General features: G+C 45.1%; 1 protein-coding gene across 1 annotated transcript in view; it reads right to left on the bottom strand.

The window, feature by feature from the left end:
- The window catches only part of LOC137429877 (uncharacterized), a 94300-nt gene that overhangs the window by 44408 nt on the left and 29910 nt on the right, over positions 1 to 19982 (bottom strand). Inside the window, exon 3 of the mRNA XM_078781037.1 lies at positions 7383 to 9059. Coding sequence (XP_078637163.1) covers positions 7383 to 9059 — 1677 coding nt within the window. The remainder of the gene's footprint in view (positions 1 to 7382; positions 9060 to 19982) is intronic.

Here is a 19982-nt window from a genome sequence, read left to right on the forward strand (position 1 = left end):
ATTCCAGCGTCTCATCATCATCTCAAAATCTGCTGAAGATAAGGAAGAGATGTTTCGCTTTGAGTTATGCCCTCATCCACCTGCGCTGTTTGATGAAAAGCTGATGCTACGTGAAGCCCAGAAGTCCGTACTCGGAGATGCTATCTGGTCTAAACTTGAACCAGGTACCATAGAGTCAATCAGCGAAATCCAGTATGTCTTGGATGGTGGAAGTCTGCTGCACCGTATACCATGGCCACGTGGTTCACCAACATATCGAGAGATCTGCATGCTCCACTGTGAATATGTTACAAGAAAGTACGGAAAGGCCATCGTAATATTTGATGGATATCTTGGTCAATCAACCAAGCACATGACCCACCAGAGGCGAGCAGCAGGTAGAGGTGGACCAGAAGTGACTTTCACTGATGACATGAAGTTGACCATGAAGAAAGACATCTTCCTGGGAAACCTCAACAACAAACAGAACTTCATCAACATGTTGAGCAGATACCTCCGGCTTTCTGGATGCCAGACCCATCATTCCCAGGAAGATGCTGACCTGCTAATCGTCCAGACCGCAGTCAGTTCGGCGAACATGAGGAACACAGCCCTTATAGGAGAAGACACAGATCTGATCGTCCTACTCTGCTTCTACGCAAACCTAGAAGCACACGACTTGTTTATGTATAGTCAGGCAAAATCCACTACAAAACCAAACCACATCTGGAATGTGAAGTCCATGAAACGTCAGCTAGGTGCAGCTGTGTGTGAAAGCATCCTATTCATACACGCAGTTTTGGGATGTGACACGACGTCTCGACTGTACGGCCTTGGCAAAGGAGCGTCACTGAAGAAATTCATGATGAGCACACTCTTCCAAACTCAATCCCAACAGTTCTTGGCTGAGGATGCATCACCAGATGTGGTCGAGGCTGCAGGAGAGATAGCACTCGAGTGTCTCTACAAGGGTAAACCTGATGAAAGTTTGGATTCCCTCAGGTACAAGCGGTTTTGTGAACAGGTCGCAGTCAAGACTTCGAAGATACTCCCACAGACCTTACCGCCCACATCTGCTGCAGCGAGATATCACAGCAGACGGGTGTATCTGCAAATACAGCAGTGGAAAGGAAACAACAGCCTACAACCAGTGGATTGGGGCTGGAGAATGAGCGACGGCAATCTTGTTCCTGTTATGACCGACCTCCCTCCAGCACCTCAGGATTTGTTGAATGTTATCCGGTGCAACTGTTCGACCGATTGTGGTTCCGCACGGTGTACATGCCGCAAGAACAACTTGGAGTGTTCTCCTGCTTGTGGTCAGTGCCGTGGATCTGGCTGCACCAACTCCGTCCTGGACAGTTTCAGCGACGACGATGACGAGGAAAATGATGATTAGGTAGTGGACTGTTGTTATAGACTGTTACATGCAGCTGAATTAGTTAATTGTGGACATTTTTTTTACTTTTAAGCGAATCCTTGACTTCCGACAGTATTTTATGAGTCAGTATTATTAGTTTCTCTATATGTGATTTTATTATGAGTTTGTGATTTTAATCAACAAAATGTGCCATAATTCTGAAACAGTCATGACAAGTGATTCATGTATTTGCATATCAGTGATCAGTATTTAGCTATTGGGAATTTTGTTTACGTGCTTATTTTTTTGTTCCGTACGGGCCGTACTGGGGCTGTAACATGCTGTAATTCCTGATATTAAAAGTATAATTATATACCATGTGCTCGGAATGTATCGCAAAATGTGAACAAATCGTACCGCAAAAGGTTGAAAAGGGGGGTCCATGTACCAGTGATTTTGACAGACACCCCATATTTTTAGAGCTTTAGACTTTTTATATGTTATCTGGTATATATTACTGCATACAATTTCGCACTGATATGTAGTGTTGCAGTTTTTTCCTATCTGGCCCCATATTTGGGCTAAATGGCTTGGACTATAAGGGACAAAGGGATAAATCACCAAGGGTAAGACGTACAAGGGATAATTTATCCTTATTCCCTAAGCTAGTTAACACGCCCCGCCCCCTCGTGACAGGGACAGATATACAACTTATCCGACATCCGGGCTAAACAGGGCCTCCACTTATTACATGGTGGTGGTTCTTCTTCTTCACGACAGTCGGAGCATGTTACCTACACAAATCTACCTGACTCTACATATCACTACCCCACCGACATAACAATATACACAAGTATATTTACATCACATTAGTTGAGCTGTTTTCATGAATAATAGGTGCATTTCCTGTCAATCTGCTGCATGTTTTCTCCAGCATTGATTTGTGATCGATATCTATGAATGAAAGGTTTAGAAATTATATATTAGGCAAAGTAAAATAAATTATTCGTTTCTTGTCCCACCTGCTTCCTTTTTGACAATGCCCTTTTTTTTCTTGATAATTACTATTTTCTCTTAAGATAAAAAAAATTTTTTACATTTTTTGTGGTCTCTATAGGCCTAGCGCTCATGCAAATGAAGTCCATCTCACCTAGTCAGGTTCACTATGTTTTTTCGTTCAAAATTTTGGTAGATTAGCAAAACTATACATTTCTGGAATACTCAGAGCATGAGGAATCCAAAAATTAATGTTTGCATTTGCATAGACACCTTTGCGAAAATGACCCTCAGGACAGTGATGAAGATCTGTAAAAGCATATTCCTGAACAGTGTAGACCTAGTAGATCCTGTGTATAGGACTTATAGTTCAATCTGATACTAACAAGGCTGCTTTCTTGCTTTATAAACCCATACCTATAACTTCAAAGGACTTGCAATATCATGTATTATGTAATACAGTTATATCACAAATATAAAGACAATGGTTTTCAATTATCTTTGTTTGTTGCTTTTCTATAATCCTGAGCACTATTTTGAGGCCTTTATTGGATTCCTTAACCCAGAAAACATAGGATTAGCATATTTAATTAAGTTTCTAGGTTGACTAGAAGCCGAGATAGCACATAATATGTATTTTATGGCGGCCATTTTGAAAATCCAAAATGGCGGCCATGCAGGTGTCTGTGCAAATGCCAACATTGATTTTCGGATTCTCCATGCTCTGATGATTCCAAAAATGTACAGGTTTGTTAATCTCCCAAAATTTTGAACGAAATTATATTTGTTAACATAGTGAACCTGACTCTTCATCACTGTCCTGAGTGTCATTTTCGCAAAGGTGTCTATGCAAATGCAAACATTAATTTTTGGATTCCTTATGCTCTGAGTATTCCAGAAATGTATAGTTTTGCTAATCTACCAAAATTTTGAACGAAATTATATTTGTTAACATAGTGAACCTGACTCTTCATCACTGTCCTGAGTGTCATTTTCGCAAAGGTGTCTATGCAAATGCAAACATTAATTTTTGGATTCCTCATGCTCTGAGTATTCCAGAAATGTATCGTTTTGCTAATCTACCAAAATTTTGAACGAAATTATATTTGTTAACATAGTGAACCTGACTAATCGGTAAGTTTGCTCACGCCGCACCAAGCGAATGCGATTTTCGAGACATGTACATACGACTTGTACTCAAGACATCAATCTCAAGACTTGTATGTTTAAGTTGCCTAGCGAGCGAGCTAAAGCGATAGTACATTCGTTATCGATCTCAAGAACAAACTTTCTCAGCAGCTTTAATTGAGCTACTGATTGAATACAGTCAAACTAGGTCTTAAAATGGTCTTCATTTGTGTATCCATCCGGAAGGCTGGCAGAAAGTTTTTGAAGCCATGGTACGCTTAGTACAGTGTTCAACGGAACCCAGACTTTGCGGGATATTTTCAACGAATTTGCAAATGGAAAGTTTGACCAGGAATCGCCCATCGACAATTACCAGACAGCTCAGTAGTGCAATTGTGTATTATCCCTGGTTATCCCTGGTGTCCCTGGTGTTGGGCTATTATCCCTGGTGTTGGGCTAGCGGCTAGGGTGCCGGCTTAGGATCCTAGGATCCTGGGTTCGAATCCCGGTCAATCGCTGAATTAACGCCAGGGGGGTTGACTCAGCCTGTCATACCTTCCGAGGTCGGCAAATTGAGTACCAGTTCACTGGTAATTCCCTGCTTGTCGTTAAAGGCGGCAAAAAGGGTTGGCGTCAGGAAGGGCATCCGGCCGTAAAACATTGCTTCAAAAAGGGGACCAAAAAACAACAACAACCACAGTTCCCGAAAAAGGCCAACCCCCGCTTGCGGGGAAAAATGGCCTCTAAAGGTGTTTTTTTTTTTTTTTTTTCAGTAGTGCAAGTCTGCATATATCTAGCACCGGTTCAGTACATGCATGCGCACAGTACAGCAGAGTTGAGTGCCACTGCTGCAGTAGATATTGACATATAGGTTAGGTTATATGGCCAACGTCATTTTTAATGGTATATTGGATGTGTGTTGGTGGTAGTGCTAGGCTTTGGTCTGGTATACTTCACCATGTGGTGGCCATCTTGGAAGAAATGTCAAAAATCTGGAAAATATCAAATAGTAATCCTCCTTTTTTTTACGGCCTAGCCCATAGTGAAAAGCCGTCTCGAACAGTGTTTGTCCATCCGTATGTATATTTGTCCGCTCAAACATATACCAGAGCTGAGGATCTGGTCACATGACAGGGTGATGTGATTACGTATGATGTCATTACGGGGGTATGCGGCTGACTCCGCACACCCCCATTTTAATTCCAATTTCGTTCAGGCTGAACATATCGTCGAACCTGTAACATATCACAATCAGCATGCACTACCTTTAGGTTTTCAATCAGTGTGAAACCCAAACAAATTGATTGTTAGAATGACCAGGAAATATCGAAAGCATCGCGTTATGTCTCTTCCAACAAGACGGTACGTATAGGCCTCAGGATTCATGCCTCACCTTCGGACCACTTTGGACAAATTAAGCCCAGGTTTCTTAATACAGTAGTAGTGTATCGTTTCAGTAGTACTGAGTAGTATCGTTTTCGTAATAATAATAATAATATAGTAAATATAACCATAACAGTTTAATCACAATGTCGTGAATACAAAGTTAATGGGTTCAAGTGGTGTATGGTTTGCGGAGGGAAACTCAAAGGTCTTACCCATAAAGACCACCGGCTCAAAGGTCCATTGAATCGCTTTATTAAAACATCTATTTACAGAGCAAAACTACAATCTACAGTCACGTGAAAAAGTAAGTACACCCCATGTAAAGTTTTGACTTTTTCAACATATTTCAACATACAGCTATTTGATCTTCATTACAACAATATTGATAGATAAAGGTGATTTAATATAACAAATATCATGAAACATTTACATTTTGTAGTCCATTGTATAATTTAAATAAACATAAATGCAAATTTCGCATGTGGAAAAAGCAAGTACACCCCTACATTTATCACTACTTCAAATACCTAAAATTAGAATCAGGTGCACCAGCTCAGGTGCAAATGATGGGAACATCGTTAGAGAGGATCTTGGAGGAACCGGTCTTATTTAAACCAAAGACATTTAGTTTGGTTTGCTCTTTGTTGTTGAAGTGTGTGGCGTCCACATGCCTAGATCAAAAGAGCCTTCTGAGGTCTTCATAAAGTAGGTTATAGATGCCTACGAGTCTGGGAAGGGATTTAAAAAGATTTCTAAACAATTTGAAGGGATTTAAAAATATTTCTAAACAATTTGAAATCAATCATTTGACTGTCCGGAAGATCATCTACAAGTAGAGAACATTCCAAACAACTGCCAACTTGTTCAGGCCAGGCCGCCCCAGCAAGTTCAGCCCGAGAGCAGACCGCAAGATGCTGGAAGTCTCTAAGAACCCCAGAATGTCATCACGGGACCTACAGGTAGCTATTGCCACTGTTGATGTCAAAGTGCACGAGTCTACCATTAGAAAGAGGCTGCACAAATTTGATCTACATGGGAGGGGGGCCAGGAGAAAACCTTTGCTATCCAGAAAGAACATCAGGGCAAGACTAAAGTTTGCCAATGAACACCATTGCAAAGACCAGCACTTCTGGTACAATGTGCTCTGTACAGATGAGTCAAAGGTAGAGCTATTTGGCCACAGTACCAGAAGACATGTTTGGCGAAAACCAAAGACAGCATTTGACCACAAGACCCTGATACCAAATGTAAAGCATGGTGGTGGAAATATTATGGTTTGGGGCAGCTTTGCTGCATCAGGGCCTGGGCTGCTCACCATCATATAATCCACTATGAATTCTTCATTGTACCAGAGGGTGCTTGAAGATAATGTGAGGCCATCTGTCGGAGAGTTGAAGCTCAACCGAAGTACACCCCTACACCCCTTTCTACTTATGTGCACTACACCTTGCAAACACCTTGCAACATGACAATGACCCTAAACATACCAGTAAATCCACCAAGGAATGGCTGAAAAGAAAGAAATGGACGGTTCCAGAATGGCCAAGTCAAAGCCCGGATCTAAATCCCATCGAGATGTTGTGGGGGGATTTGAAACGAGCTGTACATGCAAGAAACCCCACAAACATCGCACATCTGAAAGAATTCTGCATGGAAGAGTGGACAAAAATTTCCCCCAGACGATGTCAGAGACTGGCAGACAGTTATAAGAAACGCCGACTTGAGGTTGTTTCTGCCAAAGGGGGCAATACCACCTATTAGAGCCAAGGGTGTACTTACCTTTTCCACATGCGAAATTTGCATTTATATTTATTTAAATTATACAATGGACTACAAAATGTAAATGTTTCATGATATTTGTTATATTATATCACCTTTATCTATCAATATTGTTGAAATGAAGATCAAATAGCTGTATGTTGAAATATGTTGAAAAAGTCCAAACTTTACATGGGGTGTACTTACTTTTTCACGTGACTGTATGTGCACATATGATAGGAGACACGAACATGCTGTCAGCCCACCATCATAGCTCGCTCAACCCTATGGTCTTCAAACACAGCTTTTATACACTCATTATTTGAATTGGTGGGAGGGGAAGAAAAAGAAAAAATATACAAACCGAAGCAGACTATTTCTCAATCGTAAAAAATTTCACCACTTTCATCATCTATATCCACCCGAGCGAAAGTCTACCCCCATGGGCCTAACACCTGACAGACTGACATTAATTTTTTTGGCAAACGAAGTACCAAGTACCCAAGACCACCATAAATTGGGTCTGGCCCCTGATCTATTTGCCTTCTTTGCAATCATTGTGGCTGTATTCGTTTCTGTTTTCATTTCATGTGTAGCATCCTCTACTGTGCACCTGTCTTTGGAATTTATTTGTAAGGTGACTGAGAGATACCTTTTCTGGCTGCTTGTCTTCATGTTTGTGTACAAATTGCATTTGCTAGTCTATTAAACAAGTTGACGCTCATTTTACGAATAAAACCCTCATCACAGAGTACTTGAAAGGACTCTCAGGTATGTCTCTTCATATGAATCGTCATAGAAGCTTTTAGAGAGAAATCTTTACCACAAACTGAGCACTTGTATGGACGCTCTCCTGTATGGGTCCTCATATGCATTTTCAATATTGTTTTGGTCGATAAACCTTTACCACAAACAGAGCACTTGTGTGGATGCTCTCTTGTATGCATCATCATATGCAATTTCAAACCAGCTTTTAATGCAAAATCCTTAACACAAACAGAGCATTTGTGTGGACGCTCTCCTGTATGGGTCAGCATATGCGTTTTTAAAGTACTTGTTGACGCAAAACCTTTACTACACACAGAGCACTTGTGTGGACGCACGCCTGTATGTATCCTGATATGCGATTTCAAACTAGCTTTTGACGCAAAATCTTTACCACAAACAGAGCACTTGTATGGACGCTCTTCTGTATGGATAGTCACATGCGAAGTCAAATTAGATTTTGACGCAAAATCTTTTCCACAAACAGAGCACTTGTGTGGACGCTCTCCTGTATGGATCATCAAATGCGCATTCAAACTAGCTTTTATCACGAAACCTTTACCACAAACAAAGCACTTGTGCGGACACTCTTCTGTATGGGTCACCATATGCGATTTCAAATTACCTTTATATGCAAAATCTTTACCACAAACAGAGCATTTGTACCCTCCTGTATGGGTCACCATATGCGATTTGAAATTACCTTTGCATGCAAAATCTTTACCACAAACAGAGCACTTGTGTGGGCGCTCTTGTGTATGGACCCTCATATGCAACTTCACACTAGCTTTCATCGAGAAACCTTTACCACAAACAGAGCACTTGTATGGACGCTCTCCTGTATGGACCCTCATATGTGCATTCAAATGACCTTTTAATGCAAAACCTTTACCACAATCAGAGCACTTGTATGGACGCTCTCCTGTATGGATCCTCATATGCAATTTCAAATTAGATTTTGTAGCAAAATCTTTTCCACAAACAGAGCACTTGTGTGGACGCTCTCCTGTATGGATCCTGATATGCGATTTCAAATTAGCTTTTGACGCAAAATCTTTACCACAAACAGAGCACTTGTATGGATGCTCTCCTGTATGGATCATCATATGCCTTTTCAATATTATTTTAGTCGATAGACCTTTACCACAAACAGAACACTTGTACAGACGCTCTCCTGTATGGGTCATCATATGCAATTTCAAATGAGCTTTCAATGAGCAACCTTTACCACAAACAGAACACTTGTATGGACGCTCTCCTGTATGGATCCTCACATGCGAATTCAAACTGCCTTTCATCGAGAAATCTTTACCACAAACAGAGCACTTGTATGGACGCTCGCCTGTATGGGTCCTCAGGTGCGATTCCAATTTACTTTTTGACACACAACCTTTTCCACAAACTGAGCACCTATGTGGGTGCTCTCGTTTATGGAGCCTCAGACGTCTTTTCACGCTCCTCAGTGAAGCAGCAAAATCATTACTGAAAACGTTACACCTTTTCCCTTTGAGGACATTCTTTTGTTTTGAAAGTTTTCTCTTAACCTTTGTATTGTGTTGATGAAAGCTGGATTGGTGTTGTAAAGGTGATGAGTGTTGATCTTGTGATTGTTTCTTCAAAACACCAATCTTGTTCTCCACCAAACAGTGCCTTGGCATTATTTGTTCAATATTACTTCTTGAATGTTCTGAAAAACAAACCACGTGAAGTCAACATCCAATTTGATCATGAGAATATTGTTGTGGTTCTACGAACCAGTACTCTCCGAAACAACGGTAAGCAACATAACAACCCTTCCTCTACATGAAGAAACAGCAACCAACCACACATATTTATTAACTACCATGCTCAAACCACAACCGCTCGATCCCGATTGCATTATCACGATCCCACATATTCAGACAACCACGGAAAATGCCCACAACCTTGACTTTACCTTCAGAGCAGTCAATAACGGCTGCGTGGTGCTATGGTGGTGGTGCAATGGCAATAGCGGTGGGCACACCTTATACTACTATCCTCAAACCCCGCAAACAGGGAGTGCCAATGTGCGGGTATCTCCCCATAACTTATAAATAGCCCCGACCCTCCGCTTGTCTGCCATACCATTTGGGTTCCTTGCACACATTGGCACCCCAAACACACAGAAAAATACGTCCGGCCCATGTTAAGTGTGGAGCTCCGACGCTTGGCCAAGACAGAAAATCAATGAAGGCAAAAGAAAGACTCTGTATGCTGAAAGATCGATTCAAAAGCCAGGCACCGACGAGGCAAACTTAGACACTGTAAATATGCTGAAAGATTGATTCAAAAGCCAGGCACCGACGAGGCAAACTTAGACACTGTAAGTCCCCTCTTTGACGTTGTCGTTACGTTCTTGAAAAGTGCAACTTACCAAAACGACTTCAAGCAAATCCATTTTCCCCACAATAATTTAAATGTAAATTAGGGACATGGAGGGGGTGGAGTTTTGGTGCCAGGGAAATTTAATCACAAGACAAAAGTCATTATATTGCTACGGTTTTGAGATTTGCACATATTGGTCATTAAAGGTTAAAGGGTTGCCCCACATAGTTAGTCCACGAGCAACACGTAGGCCACCTTAGAGTATTAGTTATGTCATAGTATGTGTAAGTATAGGCCATTTCCCCTAGTAATATCTGCGTTGTGTAAAGACATGAGTTTAGGTCCCCTTCATTTTGCGTCCACCCTCCAAGTTCCACCTCTATGGCATAATTGATCCCGCGCCCCATTTGGCTGACCCCCTCAGTTTGTTACGCTTTGGCTACCCGCAGCATTTATTACGCTTTGGCTGCCAGCAGCATTTGCTGCCCTTTGCTCGCTCACTGGTCGAGTAACACGAGGTAGGCCTAAGAGGGAGGAGCGCAGGGTCGGGGTGGGGCGGCGTCAAGGCAGCGCGTCAGAGGCGATGACGGTAAGGGCCACCAGCCAACCAGGGCTCTAAGGGCATGGCGTGATAAGGCGCGTCTGGTGAGTGCTAGAAGTTTCGCGGGGCATGCCTATAAAAGTTTTTGCAAAAAGCCTTTGAAAGGACTCTACTGGACTGCACGAAGGACTTGAGAGAGCACGAGGGAGAACGAGAAGGACTGATTGGCACAAAAGAACTCGCAAGGGGAGAGCGCATGCGAGAGGACTGTGAAGAACGTGATTCGCAGCGCTCGCTTTGGGGGTATTGCACTATATCTCAGTATAACGTACGCGCCGGAGGAAAGGCAGCCAGATGCGCCGGTGGCGAATATCGCCTATTCAGCCATGCGAGTGAACGCAGCAATAGCCGCCAGTGTTAACCGCCAACTGCCAGAGCCCAGACCCTACCGTTCGCCCCGTATTATCCCGTGTGCGCCAAACAACACGCGGAGAGCTCCTGCCCCTCTCCTTACCATCTGCCCGGGACGAACCGGAGGCCGGAGGGAGCTGCACGAGAGCCATCCCTGGAGGTGGTGAACATCATCCTGCAGCTGCAAACCCCGTGTGAGTGTGTCTGTGTGTGAGACGGGCCCGTTTGTCCTGGGGATTAAGTTAAGACGGTTTTTAAGGCTGCACTGTCCTCTTTTCTCTGAATCATTGTAAATAGTGTAAATAAACCTGTTCTTCCTTTTTCCCATTCGACCGCTTTTGTGATTTATCCAATTGGCTACGCGTGGTACGAGTAAGATCGCTAGAACCGGGATCACCAAATAAATGGCACGGATCACGTGTACGCACCGCTCGGCGTCTCAGCACGTGTGATTCGTGCGGGGCTTATTTCCTCGTTTCAGGGCAGCGTGAATAATTAGGTAATAGTGATTCTAGTCCTACGACCCTATTTCACGCTGCCCGGGAAGGACGTCATAGGTCCCGGGTCCCGTCGGCCAGTCAAAGACAAGGGGACTAATCCCCTTGGCTAACCCCCGCTCTAGCAGGGAAAATGGCCTTAAAATGCATGTTGTTGTTGTTGTTGTATGATATACAGCACATTTTAAATCATTTTCAACAAAATTTAATATTGTACTCATCAATCACTTTGGTGCTGCATTCCCTGTTCGGATTGTCCTCATCACAAACTCCAATAATCACTTTGGAGCTCTATTTCACAAAGTACCATAAACACTGGTGTACAAGTTGTAGCCATACCGTAAATGTATGGCTATGGTTTGTACACTGGTAATTACGGCTATGGCTTATACGTTAGTATTTACGGTATGGCTTATATGTCGGTATTTATGGCATGGCTTATACGTCGGTATTTATTTGGTACGGCTTCTACGTCAGTAGTTCAAGTATGGCTACGGCTTATACACCCGTATTTATAATAATAATAATAATAATAATAATAATAATACATTTATTTTATATAGCGCTTTTCAAGAAGCCCAAAGACGCTTTGACAGAGTACAAAAAAACAAGTGCAAAAAGACAAAAATAAATAGGTAAATAAATCAAAGCAAAAGGAAGGAGAAGGAGTAGAGATAGTCAGGGGTTAAATGCTGTGGGTTAAATGTTAAATGCAGTGTTGAATAGGTGGGTCTTGAGTGATGTTTTGAATGTGGTGAGTGAGGAGGAGTCTCTGATGGTGTGAGGTAGTGAGTTCCAGAGGGTGGGAGCAGCGATGGAGAAGGCCCTGTCCCCCCAGGATCTGAATTTGGTCCGGATTGGGGGGGGGGTTTCAGGGGGTTGGTACCAGCAGAGCGGAGGTTGCGGGTGTGAGTGTGTCTGGAGAGGAGGTCAGTCAGGTAGGATGGGGCCAGGTTATGGAGGGCTTTGTAGGTCAAGAGGAGGATTTTGTACTGGATTCTCTGGGGGATGGGGAGCCAGTGAAGCTTATAAAGGACGGGGGTGATGTGGTCACGGGTCCGGGAATGGGTGAGTCGACGGGCAGCGGAGTTCTGAATGTATTGGAGTTTATTGATGATTATTGAGGGTGAACCATAGAGGAGGCTGTTGCAGTAGTCCAGACGGGAGGTGATGAAGGCGTGGATGAGGGTTTCTGCAGCCGTGGAGAGGGATGGACGGAGACAGGCGATGTTTTTCAGGTGGAAGAAGGCTGTCTTTGTGATTTGTTTAGTGTATTTGTCGAAGGAGAGGGTTTGATCAAAGATGATGCCAAGATTCCGGATGTGAGGGGAGGCGGATACTGGGAAACCGTCAATGTTGAGGGCGAAGTTATGGGTGGATTTGGTGAGCGTTTTTGGGCCAATGATGATTATTTCAGATTTATCATAGTTGAGTTTGAGGAAGTTGATTTGAAGCCAGGATTTTATTTCAGTGATGCAGTTTGTCAGGATAGAGTGGGTGGCGGTGGAGAATGACTTGGTGGAGATGAAAAGCTGGATATCATCGGCGAAGCAGTGGAATTGGAGACCATGACGGCGGATTAAGTGACCAAGGGGGGACAGGTACAGGATGAAGAGGAGGGGGCCGATAACTGAACCTTGGGGGACACCTTGGGGGAGGGGAGGAGTGGGGGGTTTGCAGTTATTGATGGAGATGAACTGGCGTCTGTCAGAGAGGTAAGATTTGATCCAAGAGAGGGCAGTGCCGGTAATGTTAAAGGTGGTTTCAAGTCGGGTGAGGAGGATGGTGTGATTGATGGTGTCAAAGGCGGCGCTGAGGTCGAGGGGGATGAGAATGTTGAGGTTGCCGGCGTCAGAGGAGAGGAGAAGGTCGTTGGTGATTTTGAGGAGAGCAGTTTCAGTACTGTGGTTGGAGCGGAATCCGGATTGGAATGTTTCATACAGGTTATTGGCAGAGAGGTGATGTTTGAGTTGAGTGGCTACAGCGCGTTCCAAAACTTTTGACAGAAAGGGTAGGTTGGAGATGGGTCTGGAGTTATTTAGGGTGTCAGGGTTGAGTCCAGGTTTTTTCAGAATGGGGGGAACAGCAGCAATTTTGAGGGATGGTGGGACGATGCCTGTAGACAGGGAGGAGTTTATTGTTGCAGTGATAAGTGGAGAGGGAGCAGGAAGGGAGGCCTTGACAAAGCTGGAGGGGATGGGGTCCAGAGTGCAGGTGGCAGTTTTCATTCCTATGAGGAGTTCAGAGAGGTCAGTAGGGGAGACTGGGGAGAACTGAGACAGGGGTTGGCAGGATAAGGGGGGGCAGGTGGTTTGAGGGGGAGCAGGTGCAGTGGTGGTTAAGCTGTTGTAGATGTTGTCAATTTTGCTTTGGAAGAATGAAAGGAAGGAGATGCAGTTGTCTACTGTGAATGACTGGGTGGTGGTGTCCAGGGGGCTGAGGAGTTTGTTTATTGTAGAGAAGAGTGCTTTTGGGTTTCCGGAGCCAGAGTGGATAATTTGAGAGTAGTAGGCGGAGCGGGCGCGGGAGAGGGCATCTTTGTCGTGCTGCAGGTGGTCTTTGTAGGCTTGGGAGTGAATTGTGAGACCTATTTTATTTCGGAGTCTTTCAAGTTGGCGAGCACGAGTTTTCATCAGGCGGAGTTCAGGGGTAAACCAGGGAGCAGAATGGGTGAAAGAAACTGTTTTGGTTTTTATAGGCGCAAGCTGGTCGAGGCAGGAGAGAGTGTGGTTGTAGTAGTCAGTGAGGTCAGAAGGGGTGTGGAGGTCAACGAAGGGAGAAGTGGACATTTTTTCAGAGAGGGTGGATGAGAATGAGGTAGGTGAAAGAGCGTTTAGCTTATGGAAGTTGATAGTGCGATAATGCCTTGGTGCTGGGGTGGGAATGTTGATGGTCATAGTGATGGCTAAGTGGTCAGAGAGGGTGAGGTCGGAGCCAGAGAGATGGTGCAAAATTAATCCAGTAGAGCAGACAAGGTCCAGAATGTGACCACGCTTACGGGTAGGAAAGTTGACATGTTGAGTGAGGTTAAAGCAGGTGAGTAAATCAGTGAAGTCAGTGGTTATAGTGGAGTGTGGAGTCCATGTGGATATTGAAATCACCGAGGAGGATTGAGGGGGAGAGGGAACAGAGCTGGGTCAGAAAGTAGGAGAAGTCAGACAGGAATGATGGGTGTGGTTTGGGAGGGCGGTAGACGACAGCCATGACTGACTGTGTGTGACCAGAGAGTTGAAAAGCCAGGTATTCAAATGATGGAGCAGATGAGATGGAGATGAGGCTGGTCTTGATGTCCTGTCGGTGTATTACGGCAATTCCACCACCTCGGCCCTCCGAGCATGGTTTATTGATGTAAGAATATCCATTGGGTGTAGTGAGGTTGAGTGAGAAGTAGTCCAGTGGTTGTTGCCAGGTTTCAGTGAGACAGAGAAAGTCCAGTTTATTATCCAGAATGTAGTCGTTCAGGATGAGGCTTTTGTTGTTGAGGGACCGGGTATTGAACAGAGTGAGCTTGATGTTGCTTTGTACGGTGGGGATGAACTCGGGTGATTTTGCCAGGGTTTGCAGACAGGAGGCGCGATCGTGTGCGTTGCTGTGGTGACGTAGTCGGATGAGTGCAGTAATTGTGCAGTAATTTACGGCAGTAATTGTGCAGTGCAGATGCAGTAATTTACGGTATGGTTATAGCTTATACGCCAGTATTTATGGTACAGCTATGGCTTGTACACCGGTATTTACAGCCCAGCTGCGGCTTATATGCCGGTATGTAAGGTCCAGCTGCAGATTATCACCGGTATTTACTGCACGAATGATACTGTAGATTTGTTTTAAAAAAACAGGAAAACCAGGGGAGTCAAAGAAGTCAGAAAGCCATGTGTGGAGTTGGCTTTAGATGCCGTAGGCCTGGGGTGGGGAACCTCTGGCCTCCGGGCCGTATACGGCCCGCGAGACCGTTTGATCCGGCCCGCGAGGCAATTCATCTATCTATTAAAAGAAAGAAAAAAAAAATTTTTTTTTTTTTTTGTATACAAGATCGAGGCTCGTGAAAGAGCGAACATTAATCACACAGAAAGACAAACCGACACATAAAACATATAACATAGGGAGCGGTAGACAAGATGGGGAGAGAGGTGGAAGGACACAAACACAACATTTGAGAGCAGGGACCGAGAGACATGGAGACATCGAGAGATCTGAGAGAGGGCGAGGGCTTTAGGGGGGGGGGGGGCGTGGGAAGGGGGCGGTGGGAGAGGTATAAAACATATGGACACTGCCAGGACTTCCAGGAAAGAAGTTGGAATTTCAAACAAGGTGGATCTGGGGTGAATTAGCGGGGGTAGAAAAGATCAAGGTTTTGGATGGGGGAAGATAAGAGATGGTGGTGAACAGCTGTTTTAAAGACCTGGAGGGAGGATTGGGATTGAAGGGAGTGAGGGAGTTTGTTCCAGAGGCGGGGGAAAAGAGGAATGAAAGAGTGAAGGTGAGCAGAGAGCCGAGATTTCGGCAGTTTAACCATCAGAGGGTTGCTGGCAGATCTTGTGCGACCTGTAGGAATATTTGGGGGACAGAGCACAGAGAGAGCTGGGGGTGCAAGGCCGGAGAGGAGTCGGAAGAAGACAGAAAGACCACCTACCTGCCTGCGGTGAGTGAGTGAAAGGCCCTCAGAGATAGCTTCATCGCGGGAGATTCCAATAATTCTGAAAGCTTTGGTTTCAACAGCGTGAAGCCGAGCTAGGTGCGAGGCAGGAGCACCGGCCCATAGGGGAGAACAGTATTCCATTGAGCTGCAGATGAAAGCCTTGTATGTGGTGAGGAGCTCAGGTGTGCCGAGGAAGGACTTCGCACGACGGAGGATGCCCAGTCGGCGACTGGCTTTGGAGGCCAGCTTGGAAATGTGGTTTTCCCAAGAAAGATCATGGCAGATAGTGAGACCCAAAAGCTTGAGCGACAGAACTTCTTGGAGAGGATTGTTTAGAAAGTAGATGGGAGGGTTGTCCAGTCGATCTTTTCGGAGAGACATAGTAAGATTGTGAGATTTGTCCTCCCTTTGCTCGAGTTCTACAAACTGTATGTACGTGCTGAGGATTTTACCATTCGGAGGAGACATGCACTGAAGTTTGCATCACTGTTTGGGACGACCTACAGCTGTGAGCAGTTCTTTTCAAAACTGACTCTTGCAAAGACTCGGTTTCGCTCAAGACTGACTGACCCAAACCTGCAAAACCAGCTGCGAGTAGCATCATCATCACTACCACCTGACACCAAACGCCTCGCCAAAGAGAAACAGTTCCAGCCATCGCATTAGGTGAGTCCGATATATGTATTCAATAATTTAGCATGGCCCTCGAAGGATGTTCTAAAAATCGAAATGGCCCTCGACAGGAAAAAGGTTCCCCACCCCTGCCGTAGGCAGACAATTTGAAGAACAAGCGGGATGCCAGACTGTAGCAAAAGCTCGATATATGTCCAGAGAGACGGCACTGATCTCATGTCTAACATCGAGGGCATCCATCCATTTTTTGAAGAGTAGGACCAGCATGGCCAATGTAGAGAAAGCAGGTCTGAAACCAAATTGATGACCTGAGATAAGGCTGTTAGAGAAAAGGAAGAACGTAACGTTAACTGTGATGATGCATACCATGACATCACTGATGACTGGAAGCAAGCTGACAAGTCTGTAGTGAAAGGGATTGATTAATGATTATTCAATGCAGTAATGTCGGCTGATTTCCCAGCAGATGAAAAATGGCTTGTGAAAAATCGTAGGGTGAACAGAGCAGAAAGAGGCAAGACCTTGCAAGACCAGAAAACAGGTTTTTAGGAGATGTGAGCTGATGCCGTCTTGTCCAGTTGCAGATTCTAGGGTTGCAAAAGACACAGTTGGTGCGATTGTGTTGGGTGGGTACAGACACCAAGGGGTTTGGAACACAATATTTGGAATAAAACTGCCGTCTCTCCACCCCACTAGCAGGAGTACCTCTGGCTACGGCTTCCTCTCCGCTCCCACCTTTTGTTCATATGTGTTCTGTACCGTCCTCCAAACAGTGATGACTCCATTTCCATCTCCCTGTCTGACAACATCGACCAACTTCTGTCCACTCATCCCAACTCTCTCTTCCTCATATGTGGCGACTTCATGCCAGCTGGCTGGGTGTGGGTTCCTCTCACACCAGCCATGGCACCTCAGCAAAGGACTTCTGCGACTCACTGGGACTGACACAATCTGTCATTTTCCCAACCCGGATCTCAGTCAATGGAGTATCTTCTCTTCCAGACTTGGTTTTGACGAACTTCCCCGCAAATGTCTGCTGCTCATCTTCTGCTCCAATCAGTTCTTCTGATCATTTCCTTGTTAAAGTGGACATCTCTATGGCCATTCTCAGAGAGCCTCCTCAGCGCAGACGAGTCTGGCATTTCACTCAGGTTGACTGGCACAGTCTTCAATCAGCCATCAATCATCTGGACTTGTCTCCCATCTCTACTGCCTCTGACATCAACTCTTCCTGGGAATTCTTCCAAAGTAAACTGCTCTCTCTCTCATGCACAGATTTATCCCATCTCGTCTTCAGTTGTCGTACCCTTCCTCCCGTCCATGGTACACTGAAGCTTGTGGTGAGGCAGCAGCCGTGAAGCAACTTGCCTTCACCTCATGGAAGGCTTATCCAACTGAAGGAAATCTCAGTTCCTTTCACAAAGCTCGGAACAAGTGTGCGTCTACCCTCAGGAGAGCCAGGAAACAATATCTCTCCACTCTCAAGACTGAACTCTCAAACCTGTCTCCCTACTCCAAATCTTGGTGGCGTGTGGTCAAATCTGTTTCTGGTGTTTCTTCCCCCTCCATCACCTCCCTTACCTCAAACGGCTACACATCTGACTCCGCACGTGAAAAAGCTGAATGACTCAACTCTGTGTTTGCCTCAAAATCTTGTGTCCCAAACCCGTCCCTTTCTGAACCCACCGTACGCAGTCATACCCAGCTGCTCCTGGACTCTGTGTTCTTCTCTCCTCACAAGGTGGAGAAGTTTCTGTCAATCCTCGACTACGATTCTGCAACTGGACCAGACGGCATCAGCCCACGGGTCCTAAAATCCTGCTCTGCCACTCTATCTCACCCTCTCTCTGTTCTCTTCACCCTCTCTGTTGCTCAAGGTCATCTGCCATCAGCTTGGAAATCAGCCAACATTACCGCTTTAGACAAAAAAGGTGCAAAAACAGATCCTTGCAACTACAGACCATTCACTTGAACTCGATATCTCTTTTTTTATTCCAAACAACATAGCGCCAATCCCAATTATCAGCAAAGTCATGGAATCCATCATTGCTTCAGGTATCAAATGTTTCCTCTTCTCCAATGGCTTGATCTCTGATCATCAATTTGTATTCAGACCAGGTCACTCTACTTTGGACATGCTGCTTCTGCTATCTCAACAATGGATGGAGGTCCTCAATGCCAAACAGGAAATTAGAGCTTTCTCCCTTGACATATCACGTGCCTTCGATATGGTCTGGCACCCCGCTCTGCTCACCAAACTCTCCTTCTATTGTATCCATGGAAATCTCCAGGCACGGCTTGCGGACTTCCTCTCTAGTCGTCGTCAACGTGTGGCCCTGAATGGGTTTCTCTCATCTCCCCTTCCTGTTCAGGCTGGAGTTCCCCAAGGCAGTGTTCTGGGCCCTGTGCTTTTTCTGGTCTTCATCAATGATGTATCTGACTCTCTTGAAAATCCTCTCTATCTCTTTGCGGATGACTCCACTCTTTGCCGCTCCATTCCTCATCCCTCAGATCGGCTGTCTGCAGCCTCCTCATTCTCTGCAGACCTGGACAAAATCAGACTGGTCAAACAAGTGGAACATGTCTTTCAATGCTGACAAATTTCACACTCCTACTATGTCTCTCCGAAAAGACCGACTGGACAACCCTCCATCTGCTTTCTGAACAATCCTCTCCAAGAAGTTCTGTCACTCAAGATTTTGGGTCTCACTATCTGCCATGATCTTTCCTGGGAAAACCACATTTGTAATTTGGCCTCGAAAACCAGTTGCCAACTGGGCATCCTCCATCGTGCAAAGTCCTTCCTTGGCACACCTGAATTCCTCACCACACACAAGGCTTTTTCATCCGCATCTCAAAGGAATACTGTTCTCCCCTCTGGGCTGGTGCTCATGCCTCACACCTAGCTCGTCTTCACGCTGATGAAACCAAAGCTTTCAGAATCATTGGAATCTCTTGCGATGAAGCTAACTCCGAGGGCCTTTCACTCACTCACTGCAGGCAGGTAGGTGGTCTTTCTGTCTTCTACTGACTCCTATCTGGCCTAGCTCCCCCAGCTCTATCTGTGCTCTGTCCCCCAAATATTCCTACAGGTCGCACAACATCTGCCAGCAACCCTCTTTGTTGAAATTGCAAAAATCAAGACTCTCTGCTCTCCTTCATTCCTCTTTACTCCTGCCTCTGGAACAAACTCCCTCACTTTCTACAATCCCACTCCTCCCTCCAGGTCTTTAAAACAGCCGTTCACCACCATCTCTTGTCTCCCCCCATCCAAAACCTTGATCTCTTCTACCCCCATTAACTCACCCCAGATCCACTTTTTTTTTTGAAATCCTGACTTCTTTCTTTCCTGGAAGTTCTAGCAGTGTCCATGTGTTTTATACCTTTCCCACCCCCTCCACATGCGTCCTCCCCCCAAGCCCTCTCCCTCCTACGGATCTTCCGTTGTCCCTGTGTTCTTCCCTCTCTCTCCACATCTTTTTTCCCGCTCCCTTTATTGTATGTTTTGTGTGTGGGTTTTTTTATTTTTGTGATTGATGTTAGCTC

Source organism: Myxine glutinosa, chromosome 6, assembly GCF_964187855.1.
Source record: "Myxine glutinosa chromosome 6, kmMyxGlut1.1, whole genome shotgun sequence".
In the NCBI taxonomy this organism is placed as follows: Eukaryota; Metazoa; Chordata; class Myxini; order Myxiniformes; family Myxinidae; genus Myxine; species Myxine glutinosa.